The sequence below is a fragment of the Perna viridis genome, chromosome 8, assembly GCF_037379345.1.
Source record: "Perna viridis isolate PV_CMFRI_1.1 ecotype Kerala chromosome 8, ASM3737934v1, whole genome shotgun sequence".
Classification (NCBI taxonomy): Eukaryota; Metazoa; Mollusca; class Bivalvia; order Mytilida; family Mytilidae; genus Perna; species Perna viridis.
Genome location: NC_142452.1, coordinates 2,396,239 through 2,410,165, shown reverse-complemented (window position 1 = coordinate 2,410,165; position 13,927 = coordinate 2,396,239). Strand labels below are relative to the sequence as shown.

General features: G+C 31.6%; 1 protein-coding gene across 2 annotated transcripts; it reads left to right on the top strand.

Annotated features, from left to right (window-relative positions):
• Positions 1 to 2,082: 2,082 nt before the first annotated feature.
• Positions 2,083 to 12,949, top strand: LOC148608925 (uncharacterized). 2 transcript variants are annotated; one of them, XM_088541965.1, is made up of 3 exons: positions 2,083 to 2,296; positions 7,466 to 7,604; positions 9,115 to 12,949. In XM_088541965.1, the coding sequence occupies exons 1-3, from the start codon at positions 2,233 to 2,235 to the stop codon at positions 9,470 to 9,472; spliced, it is 561 nt and encodes a 186-aa protein (XP_088398091.1). In that variant the 5' UTR covers positions 2,083 to 2,232; the 3' UTR covers positions 9,473 to 12,949. The 2 variants fall into 2 exon arrangements, with proteins under 2 accessions (XP_088398091.1, XP_088398092.1); XM_088541966.1 differs by lacking the exon at positions 2,083 to 2,296 and adding an exon at positions 5,806 to 5,990.
• Positions 12,950 to 13,927: the final 978 nt, after the last annotated feature.

The window sequence follows — 13,927 nt, the reverse complement described above, 5'->3', positions numbered from 1 at the left end:
CATATAAATCACGATACGGAAATACTATGGTATTTGTTACTATTGTCAGCCCAATGCTCATGAGAACTGTATACAATTGAGCCATATAAAGGCGAACAGGCAGAATAAAACATCCATTTTTGCAACTTAAGAACGCAAAGCTTGCTGTTAATACTGTTGATCTGTCATCTGACTGATATTTGTATGAAGATTATTTCTTTCCATTATTTAACTTTCTTTGTTTTTTACCATTTTTAGTCTGTATAAAAATCATTTGGTTATTTTGTTATGTAAACAAACCTCCATTAAAGAACAATAACTGTGATATTCCGTCCATATATTTTATTCCAAACTGCACCAGAATCTATACAACCAACACAACACAGCCGGGAAATGTGTTTCCAAACCTCTTTCGAAACTATTAAAATCTATATTTCAAATGACAAAGAGAGTTTCCTGCCTTTGCACCCAACTTGTTGCTAATTCAATGTGAATCCCATAAAGATCGAATGACCCTCTAGAAAGATTTAATCTTAATTAGTTCTTACGATTAATTTATTTCTTTTTTCAAAAAGATATACTGGTATCACAATACTTTAATGACACTGATAATGTTTTTAAGCTTTACTGCTTTCTTTGTTTTTCTTTGTTTGTTATTTGTTTGTTTGTTTGTTTGGTTGTTCTTTTTTGTTTGTTTGTTGTTTTTTTTTTTTTTTTTTTTTCTTTTTGTTTTTTTTTTTTCAAGCATACATTAAATTTCGTTAATTCTTCTTCTCTTTCTAAATTTTCTGTTATCTAGACAACTTTATTATTCTGCTAAACCTGACATCGCAACAAAAAAAAAGGAAGAAACTTTTTTTTCTACTTTAAAAACATGATAAAGCTAAAGTTTCGGCATGCTTTTTGGAATTTGACGTATTTGCATCATCCCACTGCTGACACTTCGGTATTGTTTTGCCGATATGCATTCGTATGGTATCTCTTATTTATGTGACTTGTACTATATATTAATGTATGTCTCTTTTTTTTATTTACCTCGTTATTTTATAGCCACTCAATGTAAGTTTGAGGCTTTCAAACTATTTCTACTTTTACCTGTTCTAATACCACATGACAATTACAATCGATAGAGAAATCAGAGCTGAATTTCAATCAGGTGTCGTAATATTTACATTCCCACAAAAAAGCAAACATTAACCAAGGAATCTTTTATTTTCCTACTTTAAAACTAGATTTCATTTCCTATCCTATGGTCTAATTCCATTATTGGTCAACTCTTACGATTTTCTGTTCAATGAAACGTGTCCAATCTCAATTAGATTCGTCCATTACTTCACTAGTAAGTGTTAATAACGCGGTATTATTCCCTGGTTTTATTCACAACTTTGACTGTAAAATCTGATCATAACGCTGCAACAACAAGATTTACGACTATTGTCTTGCTGCATCAGATAATACTATCAATTAAACGTCTCCTTGCTATGTAATGTTCATTTAGTATAGCTATTAGTAAGTGCAAAGATGTGAAATATGGGTAATAACTAACTGCACGTTTTGTATCATGGTATGCCAAAATTAATATAAAAAACTGATTTTTGTCCTTTCCTAAGTAGTAGGATTAAAGCTGAAAAACTCTTTGTAAAAAATTGCAACCATTACATCGAGTTTCTAGATAAGTCTGAAAAGGAAGGAAATATTAACCTCAGATTTATGCCAGGACTCTAATAATTCTATGGTTTTCATAATGATATGTTTAAGCGAATGTCTATGTATTACCTTAGTAAGAGCACTGTTTTTCCTTAAGAGTAAACACATCGTATCGCCTTATTATATCAATCCCATTTTCACATTGACGTTTTCTGCACGTAGTGTATTGGTGACTTAGATTAAAACGTGATATATGAACCAGAAGATAAAAATTACAAAAGCAATCTGCTGGAAGATACACTCAACATGATATAAGTTTTAATATCTTAATCAACTCAACCATCGGATAAGTGTTTTAATCAAAACTTTTCCATAAATATCGATCATGATCCAATATTTTTCACTTTTCCAATTGATTTTCTCCAATAATGGCATATGTGCTGTCAACGGGTTTGTTCTAATGGATATTAGTTGACAGAAATAATCGGGTACAATTATAACTTCCTTTCGCTATATCTCTTTAATCAGTTGTGTAAAGTGACTGAACAAGGTATTGTATTGGATGGTATATTTCTGTATCATAGCTGTCTTCAGATATCCACGCAGATGGATGATCTAAATGCCGTTGGTCTTATGGTTTTGATTGTTCAACACTTGGAAATATTTGTGGGTAAGATATTCATATACTGTTACAGTACTTGTTAAGAATCTGTTGGTGATCTAGTATTTAGTTTTTATATGTTGTTGTGTACAATACTCTTTTGTTTGTCGTGTCTTTTTTGTATTTTATATTGTCCTTTTAGAGATGAATAAGTAAACAAAATATTCCATCGAATATGATATCTTACGAAATTGCATTTGATGAAAACTTGAAGTTAAAAAAGATATGGGTTTAAATAAAATGAATAAAACATAATGAAGTAATACCATGCAAGGGAAACGGTTAAAAAATAACACAAGACACTATTATCACGTACCCATGCAATCATCATAGACCAAATATATTGAATAAGTAGTGAAACTCCGAAACAGCGGCTTGGCGACCACTGGCAAAATGTTATTCGCATTGAAACTAGATTTAGAAAATGCCATCGCCAATTCAGAGTTCATGGGACAGTTATCCACAGTGTAGAAAAATTTTGATACAGAAACGGACTAAAGGTACTGTTATTGAGTATGGCAAAAGCCAGAATTGAAAAAAAAAAACATTTAAGAAATATTTTGTGGAAGGGGTGGATTTGTACTCATTTTAACATGAGTACGGCATTTATATTCGATTATTTAACACCGGGCGACAGCGAGTTGTTAGATGAGAAAATAAATTGCAAACCCATGTTAAAATGAGTACAAATCTACACCCGGAAGGAATTATTTCTTTTCTAATATGACAAAACTTTTCCTAGGCGTACCCAAAACAACGGCTGTTCCGTTTAACCTCCCCCGTATTGAAGTTGGATTAAATTTGTATATTTAGGTCATCGTATATGTTAAATGTGTGTATTTATATAATTGATTTCAATTAGATAATTTTTAACCGTTAAATCATCGCGTAAACAGTTTTAAATGAGTGTTTTGTTTCGAAACGACAGCGAAAGAAAAGCGACAGTGCGCAGGTGCTAAAGGTGGAGTTGTACCGACATATGCTGTTTGACGATATGAAGACGTCATGTTAGAAAGGATAGTTATCCAATACTGATGTGAATAACTTTTCTTGCAAAATAAAGAAAATGAAGCACAACAAGAGAAAATTAGATGAAGATTTTTTTTAAAGTCAAGGTTTTTTTTACAATATTATTACCTTCACCTAAAAAATTAAAAAATGTGCTGATATTTTGGACATATCTAAATACATGACACCAGGAAGTTTAAACTTCAGATTTGGAGTTTTTATTCTGGTCACTGAATTTTAATATGTTTTGTACCAGTCTCACTATCTGATTGACCGTGTGTTTGGTAAAATAAATAGGAATAAGCGATACCAAATGTACAGCCAAAGAATTATCCTTGTTGAAAACAATGCCTGGAGGGAAGTCGACAAAGAACAAGTCACACAACAGAAAACTAAATTGAGAACCAGAAAAGGCAGCAGCGCCAAATTCTCTAAAGACTTTTTTAAATGAATAATTTTATGGACGGCTAATTTTATTGGCATTCATCAAATATTCTTATTAAAGATAAATATTTTATTTTTTACATCGCTCCTACAAGCTGGAATCAATACAACAATCCACTTGATAAGAATACATATTTTCATACCGATCGCGCTATCAAAACGCAACCTATCCAGTTATTGATGCTTCGGTATTTTTTTACCGATTGTTTGTTAGCTCAAATAGTTATTCACATTTATTTACTTGAAGTATGAGATTCATTAAATGCTGTTATACACTTGTTCTCGCAACACAAAGAGATGACTGAAGACGTGGACTTTGACTGCCGTATTACTTGACTGTTTTTATTTCTATTACTTTTTTATGCACCAATTCGTTCATTGTGTCTTAGTTTCCCTTTCCTTTTTCGTCTACCCTGGACTTTTTATGCAGCTGGGCGATTTTTTTAAAGCAGAGGACACTTGCCCCAACGATGCACCTGGTCCACGCTCCCAGTATTAAGTGGAGTCCGAGTTGCCCATTAATCTGTCGTTGCTTTGAACGTATTATTATTTTTTTATGTTCTTTGTTGTGTGTGTGTGTGTGTGTGTGTGTGTGTGTGTGTGTGTGTGTGTGTTCCATGTTTGTTCTTTTCCCTAGATTACATTCTTTTGATTTCCGATAGAATCTTAGTTCCCTTAACTATTCTTTTACAGAAGTCTTTGTTATACACACACCAATGCAAAAAGGTTACTATAATATTAAAACCAAGATTGGACAGGTTACAATAGATGTCTTATTAAAATATGCCAAATTCGCTTGAGTTTTTCTCGGTCTTTTTATTGTTTAAAAATTGTCAGAATGATAAACAGTTAAGACACTGTAATCATTTACCTGTATAATTTTAACCATTCTGTGATTTACTGGCTTTTTCGATCTGTTTCATCGATAACCGTCATGGGAAATTAGATTTGTTTTTCTAATAGTAACAATTGTGTGATTCCAGAATTAGAAACAATACCAAACCACTTACCATTGAAAACTACAAATGTCTGACAACATGCGACATTGCTGATGTTGATACACCTTTTATCAGCATTCTATTACACACTCAAAGAAAAAAGTAAACTGGTATCTGTCTAATTATATTTCCTGTTTCCAGCAATGACTTTGTTGCAATAACATTCATACAAGAATAGCTTAACACAATAAATATTTTTGTTGTATAGAATTTATTTGAACAAACTCGATTAAAAGCTGTAACATTTTTTAAATAAAGTGTGTATTCTTTTTTTAAAAGTGTGTGTGTGTGTGTGTGTGTGTGTGGTTTTTTATGTTGGTGCTGTGTTTGTATGGGTGTGTGTGTGTGTGTTTTTGCTGTTGCTTTTTGTTTTTTTATAATGTTTCATGTTTTATTTTATTCTATTTTATATTTATTTTTACATTTTTTGTGTTCATTCATTCATCCATGTCTTTATTTCCTCTTATAGATATATGATGACAATTCCTTAAACAATTAAATTAAAAACAAACTTAAAATGCAATGTAATCAGTCAACATAAAAGAGTAATCAAGGGAACCAAGGTTATAGCGGTAATCAAAAGAATGTAATCCAGGGACAAAGACCAGACATGGAAAACAGACATACACAACAAAGAACATAAAGTAACTAAAATCATACATGCAAAGGTAAATGAGCAACTCGGACTCCACTAAAAACTGGGAGCATGGACCAAAAAAATCATTAAAGAGTACACAGGTTAAGTGATGTATATATTTACTACAGTAAGCAACTACAGTACAAAAAGTTTCATACTGCATATCATTAATAATACACCCAATTTTAGTCAATACATCAAAAATACATTAGTAGTGGTCTTGTGACATAGTGTCCACGTGATGCACAGGATTATTGCCTGTCGGTTAATTTCATATGGAATTTGGTTAGGAAGTGCTTTTCAATTTTAAACTTCCTCGAGCCAATAAACAGCAAAAAACTTGTGATACATGATATTTGAGTAATTGATTGTGTTTTAAATATGTATACATCTAACGACTCAGCTTTAATGCGGCTTTCTATTTATTTCGATATAAGGCAAATGAACTATTGCAAGTTATCATTAGCAAACCGTGGTACAACATTAGTATACCTCCTACAAATATGTTGGTATTTATTTTACCGGTAAAGCGATGTCACATAACAAAATGTGGATATTTACCAATCAGTCAGCAATGTAGATCTCTTGATGATAGAATATAGAATACGTCGTTATGGTAAGGCAATATGTTATTACACACTGTGTTGCTTATAAACTCTAAAGCTTGCGGTGATTCAAAAATGCACTAATCAATTCCTCATAATATGTTCGGTGTCAAGTCAAAAATTAGAATTGTCCATCAAGGGATGTCATGCCCTTTGTTTAGGTAAAAAGCTATTCTATAAGATACCCTGACCTTTATGGGAAGATCATAGAAACACTTTTTTAAAAATTCCTTTTAGTTCATATTTTGGGATGATGCTACATAAAATGACTTTCCTAGTTCGTACCATATTTGATAAAATACTTTTTGTTGAATTTTTAGCTTTTTACAGTATATTAATGTGTTATCAATACGAGGTCAATAATTATGCTATTAAGCATTCCTTTTATCTCCATTTAAATAGAATACCCTACAGATTTTAATTTTATCTCCATTTAAATAGAATACCCTACAGATTTTACTTTTATCTGACAGTATTATCGTTCTTTTGAACATACTGTTCATATTAGAAATGAATATCCTCCATAGAATCTGGTTTCTACAATTTATAATTGATTTTGATCATCGTATTAATTCACAATTCAATATACATTTTTGTTGCTATGTAAATGTACATATTCAAACTTCTTCAATCTTCTCTATTAGTGGTATTTTGTTCTTTATTTTTGCTTTTGCTATTTTGTCTTGGCATTCTTGTAATTTTTTACTGTTTGTTTTATCTTGGCATTCTTGTGACTTTTTACTGCATGTATTATTATGGCATACTTGTGACCTTTTACAGTATGTTTTCTCTTGGCATTCATGTGGCTTTTACTGTATGTTTTTTCTTGGCATTCGTGTGACATTACTGCATGTTTTATCATGGCATTCTTTTGACTTTTTACTGTATGTTTTCTCTTAGCATTCATGTGGCTTTTACTGTATGTTTTCTCGTGGAATTCTTGTGACTTTTTACAATATGTTTTTCTTGGCATTCTTGTGACTTTTTACTGTATGTTTTCTCTTGACATTCCTGTGACCTTTACTGTATGTTTTCTAGGCATTCTTTGGACTTTTACAGCATGTTTTGTCTTGGAATTCCATGGACTTTTACTGTGTGTTTTCTTTTTGCATTCTTGTGTCTTTTACAGCATGTTTTCTCTTGGCACACTTTGAACTTTTACCGTGTGTTTTCTTTTGGCATTCTTGTGACTTTTACAGCATGTATTTTCTTGGCATTCTTATGACTTTTACTCTGTTTTCTCATGGCATTCTTTGGACTTTATTGTATGTTTTCAATTTGCATTCTTATTACTTGTATTGTATGTTTTCTCTTGGCAATTTTGTGACATTATTGTTCGTTTTCTGTAGTTTGTGCTTCTGTTATCTTTAGTCTTCGTTTCTTTTTTAGATTTTTTATCTTCGCTTTAACTTCGGTTGCCATTGATTTAAGATCAATATGATTTTTGATTTAATATTCTTAAAATGATACTATCATTGTCTTCCAGAGTCAAAGGAATGTTTAAAAAACGAGGATATAGGTTGGCGGGAAGGGAATATATACAGTTGTAACAACCCAGATAAAACTGAATGTTGTCAGAAAGATAATGCTTTCACTTGTTGTGAACCTGCAGCAGAGACGAAACTGTAAGCTGTTATATATTTTTATGACTTATACATGCATGAAAGTAAAACACTTACATTTACAAAATGTTGTACTACAAGTCAAAATGTTACATCGTAGAGTTCGAAGATAACATTCTTAAGCAATTGATACCACTTTTATTTATCTAAAATAACCATCAATTTTTCATAACAATAGTGAAGTATATATATATATGGAAAGGTTGTAGCTGAGGTATTTCATGCTGGTTATGTTTGAGGTTCTACGCACAGAATTTCGAAAATAATAAATTTCTTCTTAGAATGAAGTTTTAAGTATACAAAATAATTGTTAATTTCATTTTCTACAGTTTTATAGATAATATTTTGATAAATTATGTATGTACAATATTGTTTTAACAAAACAATAGAAAAAATACTACAAAAACGGTTCTTGAAAACTATATTGGTACTAGAGAATTTCGTTTTAATTTTTTTTTTTTAATTTATCATGTACTTTCTACCCCAAAGAACTTGAGAATAAAGGATACTACTGACACTGTGAAGTCAGCCTCACATCTTGACCTACACGTAAAAATCGATGGTAAAGGAAATCTATTGACCAAACTTTACGACAAACGTGATGACTTTTCATTCAGAATTGTCAACTTTCCTTACATCTGTGGCAACATCCCTTCAGTACCTGCGTATTGAGTGTTCATATCACAAATCATACGTTATGATTGCCAAAACTACGCAGACTTTTTGTATCGCGCTAGAATTCTAACAAATAGGCTTCTGGAACAGGGTTATGTTGCTACAAGATTGAAGTCATCACTACAGAAGTTTTATGGTCGTCATCATCAACTCGTGGATCTGTTCAACGTGTCATAGTTTTCCTTTCCTCTTTCGTCTACCCCGGACTTGACTTTTTATGAGCAACCCGGCGGGTGTTTCTAGAAAAGTAGAGGACGCTCACACTACCTGTCTATGCTCCCAGTTTTTAGTGGAATCCGAGTTGCTCATTTGCTTTTGTTACTTTGTATGATTTTATATAATTAGTTACTTAATGTTCTTTGTTGTGTATGTCTGTTTTCCATGTCTGGTCTTTGTCCCTGGATTACATTCTTTTGATTACCGCTATAACCTTGTTCCCTTGATTACTCTTTGTCTTAATTTTATAGGGATGGAGCTATAGGTGCTCAAATACATTTGACTGTTGATAATCACCGCTATGTTGTATATCGGTAAAGTCTGGACCAACGCGAATAAACGAGACTTCCTTTGACACACACTGTGCGTCTACGTTTGTAGTAACTCCATACATCATTTCCGAAATACACAACATTTTTTTGCCATTCATGTTTCAGAGTATCTTTATATTTTGGACTTCGCTGACGCTTCGTTCATAGATGATTTCTTATAGATTGTCTCGAATTTGAAATGTTATATACTCCTTCACTTGTTACTTTCAATTCTTTAAATTGAAATGTAATGAAGTTGAAAAATACTTGTAAACAAATATTTTAACATTAAATGACTTTTTAAATTTTAGGCGGGAACAATTACAGCTTTTCGGAGTAATCGCTCTTTTCGTTATGATTCTCTTTGTAATTTACATGTATTTGAAAAAAGATGTTCAGATTTTCACCAGTCCAACATTGAAAGAAAGTATATTATCTGTGGTTAGACTGAAAAAGAAGAATAACACACAAGAAGAAAATGAAACCACAGTTTCTAACAAACAACCTGATACATGCCAACTTCGGAGAGAACGATTTTCATTTAGAAATCGGGAACAATTTGATAGTTCATCAGATTATAATGAACTATCATACACTGACTCCGAGGAATCAAGCAACGAACAAGCAACATTGTCGGAAGAAAACGATAAAAAGATGGAATTTAATTAAATGAAATTATTGAATGGAAAAGACGAATGTCTGACGGATAGATGTGAATCATCATACAAGTTATGAACAGAAAGCTCAAACCTAATACGATATACTCGTGTATGCATGCTTGAGGGGCAGTTGTCTCCGTTTTTTTGGAAATATCACATTATTTCATTCCGATGTTTTATAATACACATTTAACATCAAGTTGGGTGTACACTGTTTTACTATTGCCAGCAAGCAGTTTATTTTTACTTTCCGCAGTCGACACCTTTAAGAACATTTCATATTTCAACATTTTAATCTGTCAATTCATGTTATCATTACTTATTTGCATATAATTAAATTCAATCTATGATATCGGAAAAATACCCAAGTAAGCAACAAAACAGACGAACTATTCAGGGACGTTTGTATAATGTTGATTTGTTGTGACATGCATCATTAATTTGATCATCTACCCTACATAATAACATCTAAAATGAACTGTCCCGTACTACCATACATCGTGTGCTAATTTACAGCCCTAGATTAATCCTACGAGGAGGAATGACTCGGCCAGTGAAAGCTATATTTTTATATAGCCTAGCTGGCCGAGTGGTCTAGGCCGCTGGACTTTGTGTGCAGGCGGTATCGCTTCGTTGGGAATTGTTCAATATATTTAATTAATAAAATGCTATCATTTTAGCGAATATATGCTCCATGTATTTACCAATATGTTCACTGATACGTCTGCTATTTATCTTCAGTCTGTTTCATTTACTTGCAAGTAGCAGGTTTTTTTTATGATAAGAATGGAATATTATAACAGCTCTGATTTGATTCAATTATTGCATATATTTTCTCTGTTTTGATATTTTTTGATTAAGTCTTATTTTCGTTTTAAATAATTATTTTATACCAATACATCGCCTTTTAGTTTTAGGACATCAATAAAATATGGTTCATCTTGGCATATCATTTTTAAAAGAACCGACTAGAAAGAAATCCGGCCAACAAATGTGTATTGTATTTGTACTTTCTATAATACATCATCCGCAATGAATTTTTCAAAATCACACCCTTTTAAACGGTTGCTAAAGTAGTTATAATGATTTACAAGGACTATACGTATGACAGGTAAGATTTTCAATCAATACAAAATTAATATACATGGATGATTACATGTTATTGTCAATGTCATTTCAACATACTGATTTTGTTTTAATCTGATAATAAAAACATAAATCGATTTTATCAAAGTACCTTATAAATCCGTTTTATTATTGAATAAAAACTAGAAGTAACAGAATGCACGAAAAATTATATAAACAGTAAACAAGGTAACATCTACAAAACAGTAACCGATGTTTAATCTATATCAACAGTAATGGATGTTTAATCTATATCAATATTAACACATGTTTAATTCGTATCCATAGTAACCAATGTTTAATTAATATCCATAGTAACCGATGTTAATATCCACATCCACAGTAACCAATACTTAATAGTAACCGATATATAAAATACACCAAAAATAACCAATGTTTATATCCATATCAACATTACCGATGTTATATCCCTATTCACAGTAACCAATGTTTGATCCTCATCAAAAGTAACCATAGTTAAAATATATCAAAAGTAACCGCTGTTAATAAGTATATGTTACAAGTATAATTTTTCTCGTTCTATGATATAAGAAAACACATCTTCTGAAAGGCAAAATGGTTAGTAATGTGCTTAAAGCTGAAAATATAACTTTTTTGGTTAAAAAAGACAAAGTAAAGTTTTTATCGTTATATTGAAACAACCATGTCACGTGTTTGAAGCCTAACTAACTTGACAATTGTACCCTGCATGCAGTATAAACGTTTTTAGTTCAAGCCTGACCCTGGCATTTTTTTCCTTTTGTGTTTTGAGTGTTTTAAATTTGATGTTATAACACATATTATCCCGGTGTTTTCCAATCAGGCAAATGAAATCGATTCGTTACGTATTTAAATTCCTAATTATTGCATTGACTTTTCAATGAAACTTGGCCCAAGTCCTTACCAAGGTCACAATTCAATAGCACCGAATTGCGAGTTAGATAATATATAATTAGTCGTTCCCATATAATTCATTAATAAGGAAAAACATTACTTCAATATCAATCTGGTTCAATGCAATATACCTACCAATCTATCAAGCTACATAATCAAAAATTGTTTAACCCGAATTTCATCATAACATTAAGATTATAAATATTTTTGTACCCAAGACGGAAGCCTAAATGTACACAGGGAGGTGGTATTATAATTTTGATTAAAGCCTGTTATACTGGTTTTGTTTCTATAGATAGATCAGTGTATTCCAGATACCATTTTATTGCTGTGTATTAGAAGGGGTATTATTAAAAGATAAAACTGTATAAGCTTGTGTTTATATTCAACTAGCTAGATTCTTTTTATTTTACCGCGATATTTTTGATGAATTAGAAAAAAACACATTAAACTGTATTGTTCATTAAGTAAAGTTGTGCTTGTAGGTGATACAAATAGCCGAACTAGGGTATTAAATTGCTTTGTGCGTAATGACAATATACATACACCACAACAAAATAGACTCAGTCAAGTTTTTGAATACTCAGCTGACAAAGAACTAATCATGAGAAACAATCCTGACTAGAACACTAACTGTCCAAAGCCATCATCACTATGTAAAGCAACAAGTTTGAGAATACTAAAGGGTCTGCATAAAATGGATCCTCAAATGACTTTACTTACTAGTATAGCGGTCTGGTTGGAATGAGCGTGATAGACTATTTACTGGTTCCAGTATCTTTGTTCTCGAATGTAAGACATTTTACACGTATTACAATCCTACTTTCTTACATATACCATTTCAATTACCGTGCAGTGTACACAACAATTATATTCCACCGAAAGACACAGATTGAACGTTTCAATGATACGATTGATTAAAGTGGAATGTCGATAATATATTGTCGGACTTCACGAATGTAATGAATGACATTATGTCATCCTGTTATAAGAAGAGTGCTTGTCCGCGTATGAATAATATAAAAATGTGTCTCGTACAATACATGAAGTGTTTGAACTGATTAAATTGAGATAAAACTGGTCATCAAATACTTACTCGTGTCAAAAGAGAGTATCAGACATTAGAACGTCTCCTTAAGCGTTAATGTATGCGAAATGATCGATGTGATGAGACTTTCGAACCCGAAATTGTTTCACAGTAAATTTAAAAGAACTCCACAGAGAAATCACAAAAGCTGACATCATTAAAGCTAAATGCGAGAACTTAATGAATATTACATTGAATATCAGGATGTGTATATGCCTATTTTATTATCAGTATTTAATGGAATACTACGATCATGAATTTTCCCAACTGATTGGGCAAAGGCCATACTGTTTCTATTTTGAAGAAGGGTAATCCAAATGATCCTAACAGTGACCGTAGTATCAGCTTAGCCAGTAACTTTGAAAAGTTATTTATGCCTGTTCTGAAACCCCTGTGTTAGAACATGTGTTTGTGATGATGGTTTTAACTCTGAATATTTTACAAATGAAATATGTTTAATGCAAGGAGAAGTATGATCGCCTATACGTTTCTCATTGTATGTCATTGATTGTGAGATGGCATTTATATAAAGTGAATCGATTGTTTTTCAAATGTCCTGTGTATATGGGTTTCAGATCGTATTTTATCAAACCTTATTACCGGAAAAAAACCTTCAATGTCTGATGAGTTGGCAAGTTAATCCTTTGTACAATAAATTTACGATCAGTTACACTAGTAATTAGTGTCACAACGCCTTTTGCTTTATGGTTAATTTATCATATAACGCACTCTATAATTGTAATTGTATACCGACCTGTTTCACCTAAAAATATAATATAAGCTTCGCTCCAATTTTTATAAAGACAATAGATAACTTCTAAAGTATTTTTCGGGGATGATTGATTACTCTTTAAGTTGCATGTAACTAATAATTTTAGTATAATAGAAAATGATACTCGTCTATCTGATTGAAAGACATTTTTTTTTCAATTCTAAAATGTTCATTTTTATTGTCAGTGTATATGTATTAGGTAATAGTGAATAGCCATCGTTTAATATATTGGAAATATCGCACTTTCTCTTTCAAATGCCTTTCATTTACTGCTGAATTAAGTTCCAGGTTTTACAATCGTATATAATTATATAATTCTTATGAAAAATCGACAAAAAATTTTAAGTCTGAAAAAGCTGCAAAAATTATAGAAAATGCCGACATGTTTAGCTTACGAAGTCATCATATAGAAGTCAAGATGCAACTAAGGTTGTTGGTTTCTTATTTGAAGATAAAATACTGTTTGTTTTCTGACTGTGACTTGGTACTAAGTGAAAAAAACAAGAGAAGAAAGATCTAGAACTGGACAGATTGGTAAAACGCGGTCCTACTGCATCTGATTTTTATGTATAAGCATATGTATAAAA

What these genes read in the sequence shown, in the direction of transcription:
- LOC148608925 (XM_088541965.1), top strand. Translation starts at nt 2,233, where the DNA reads ATGGATGATCTAAATGCCGTTGGTCTTATGGTTTTGATTGTTCAACAC. An exon ending in ACACTTGGAAATATTTGTGG is followed by an intron (nt 2,297 to 7,465) that starts GTAAGATATTCA and finishes ATTGTCTTCCAG; the next exon opens with AGTCAAAGGAATGTTTAAAA. An exon ending in CCTGCAGCAGAGACGAAACT is followed by an intron (nt 7,605 to 9,114) that starts GTAAGCTGTTAT and finishes TTTAAATTTTAG; the next exon opens with GCGGGAACAATTACAGCTTT.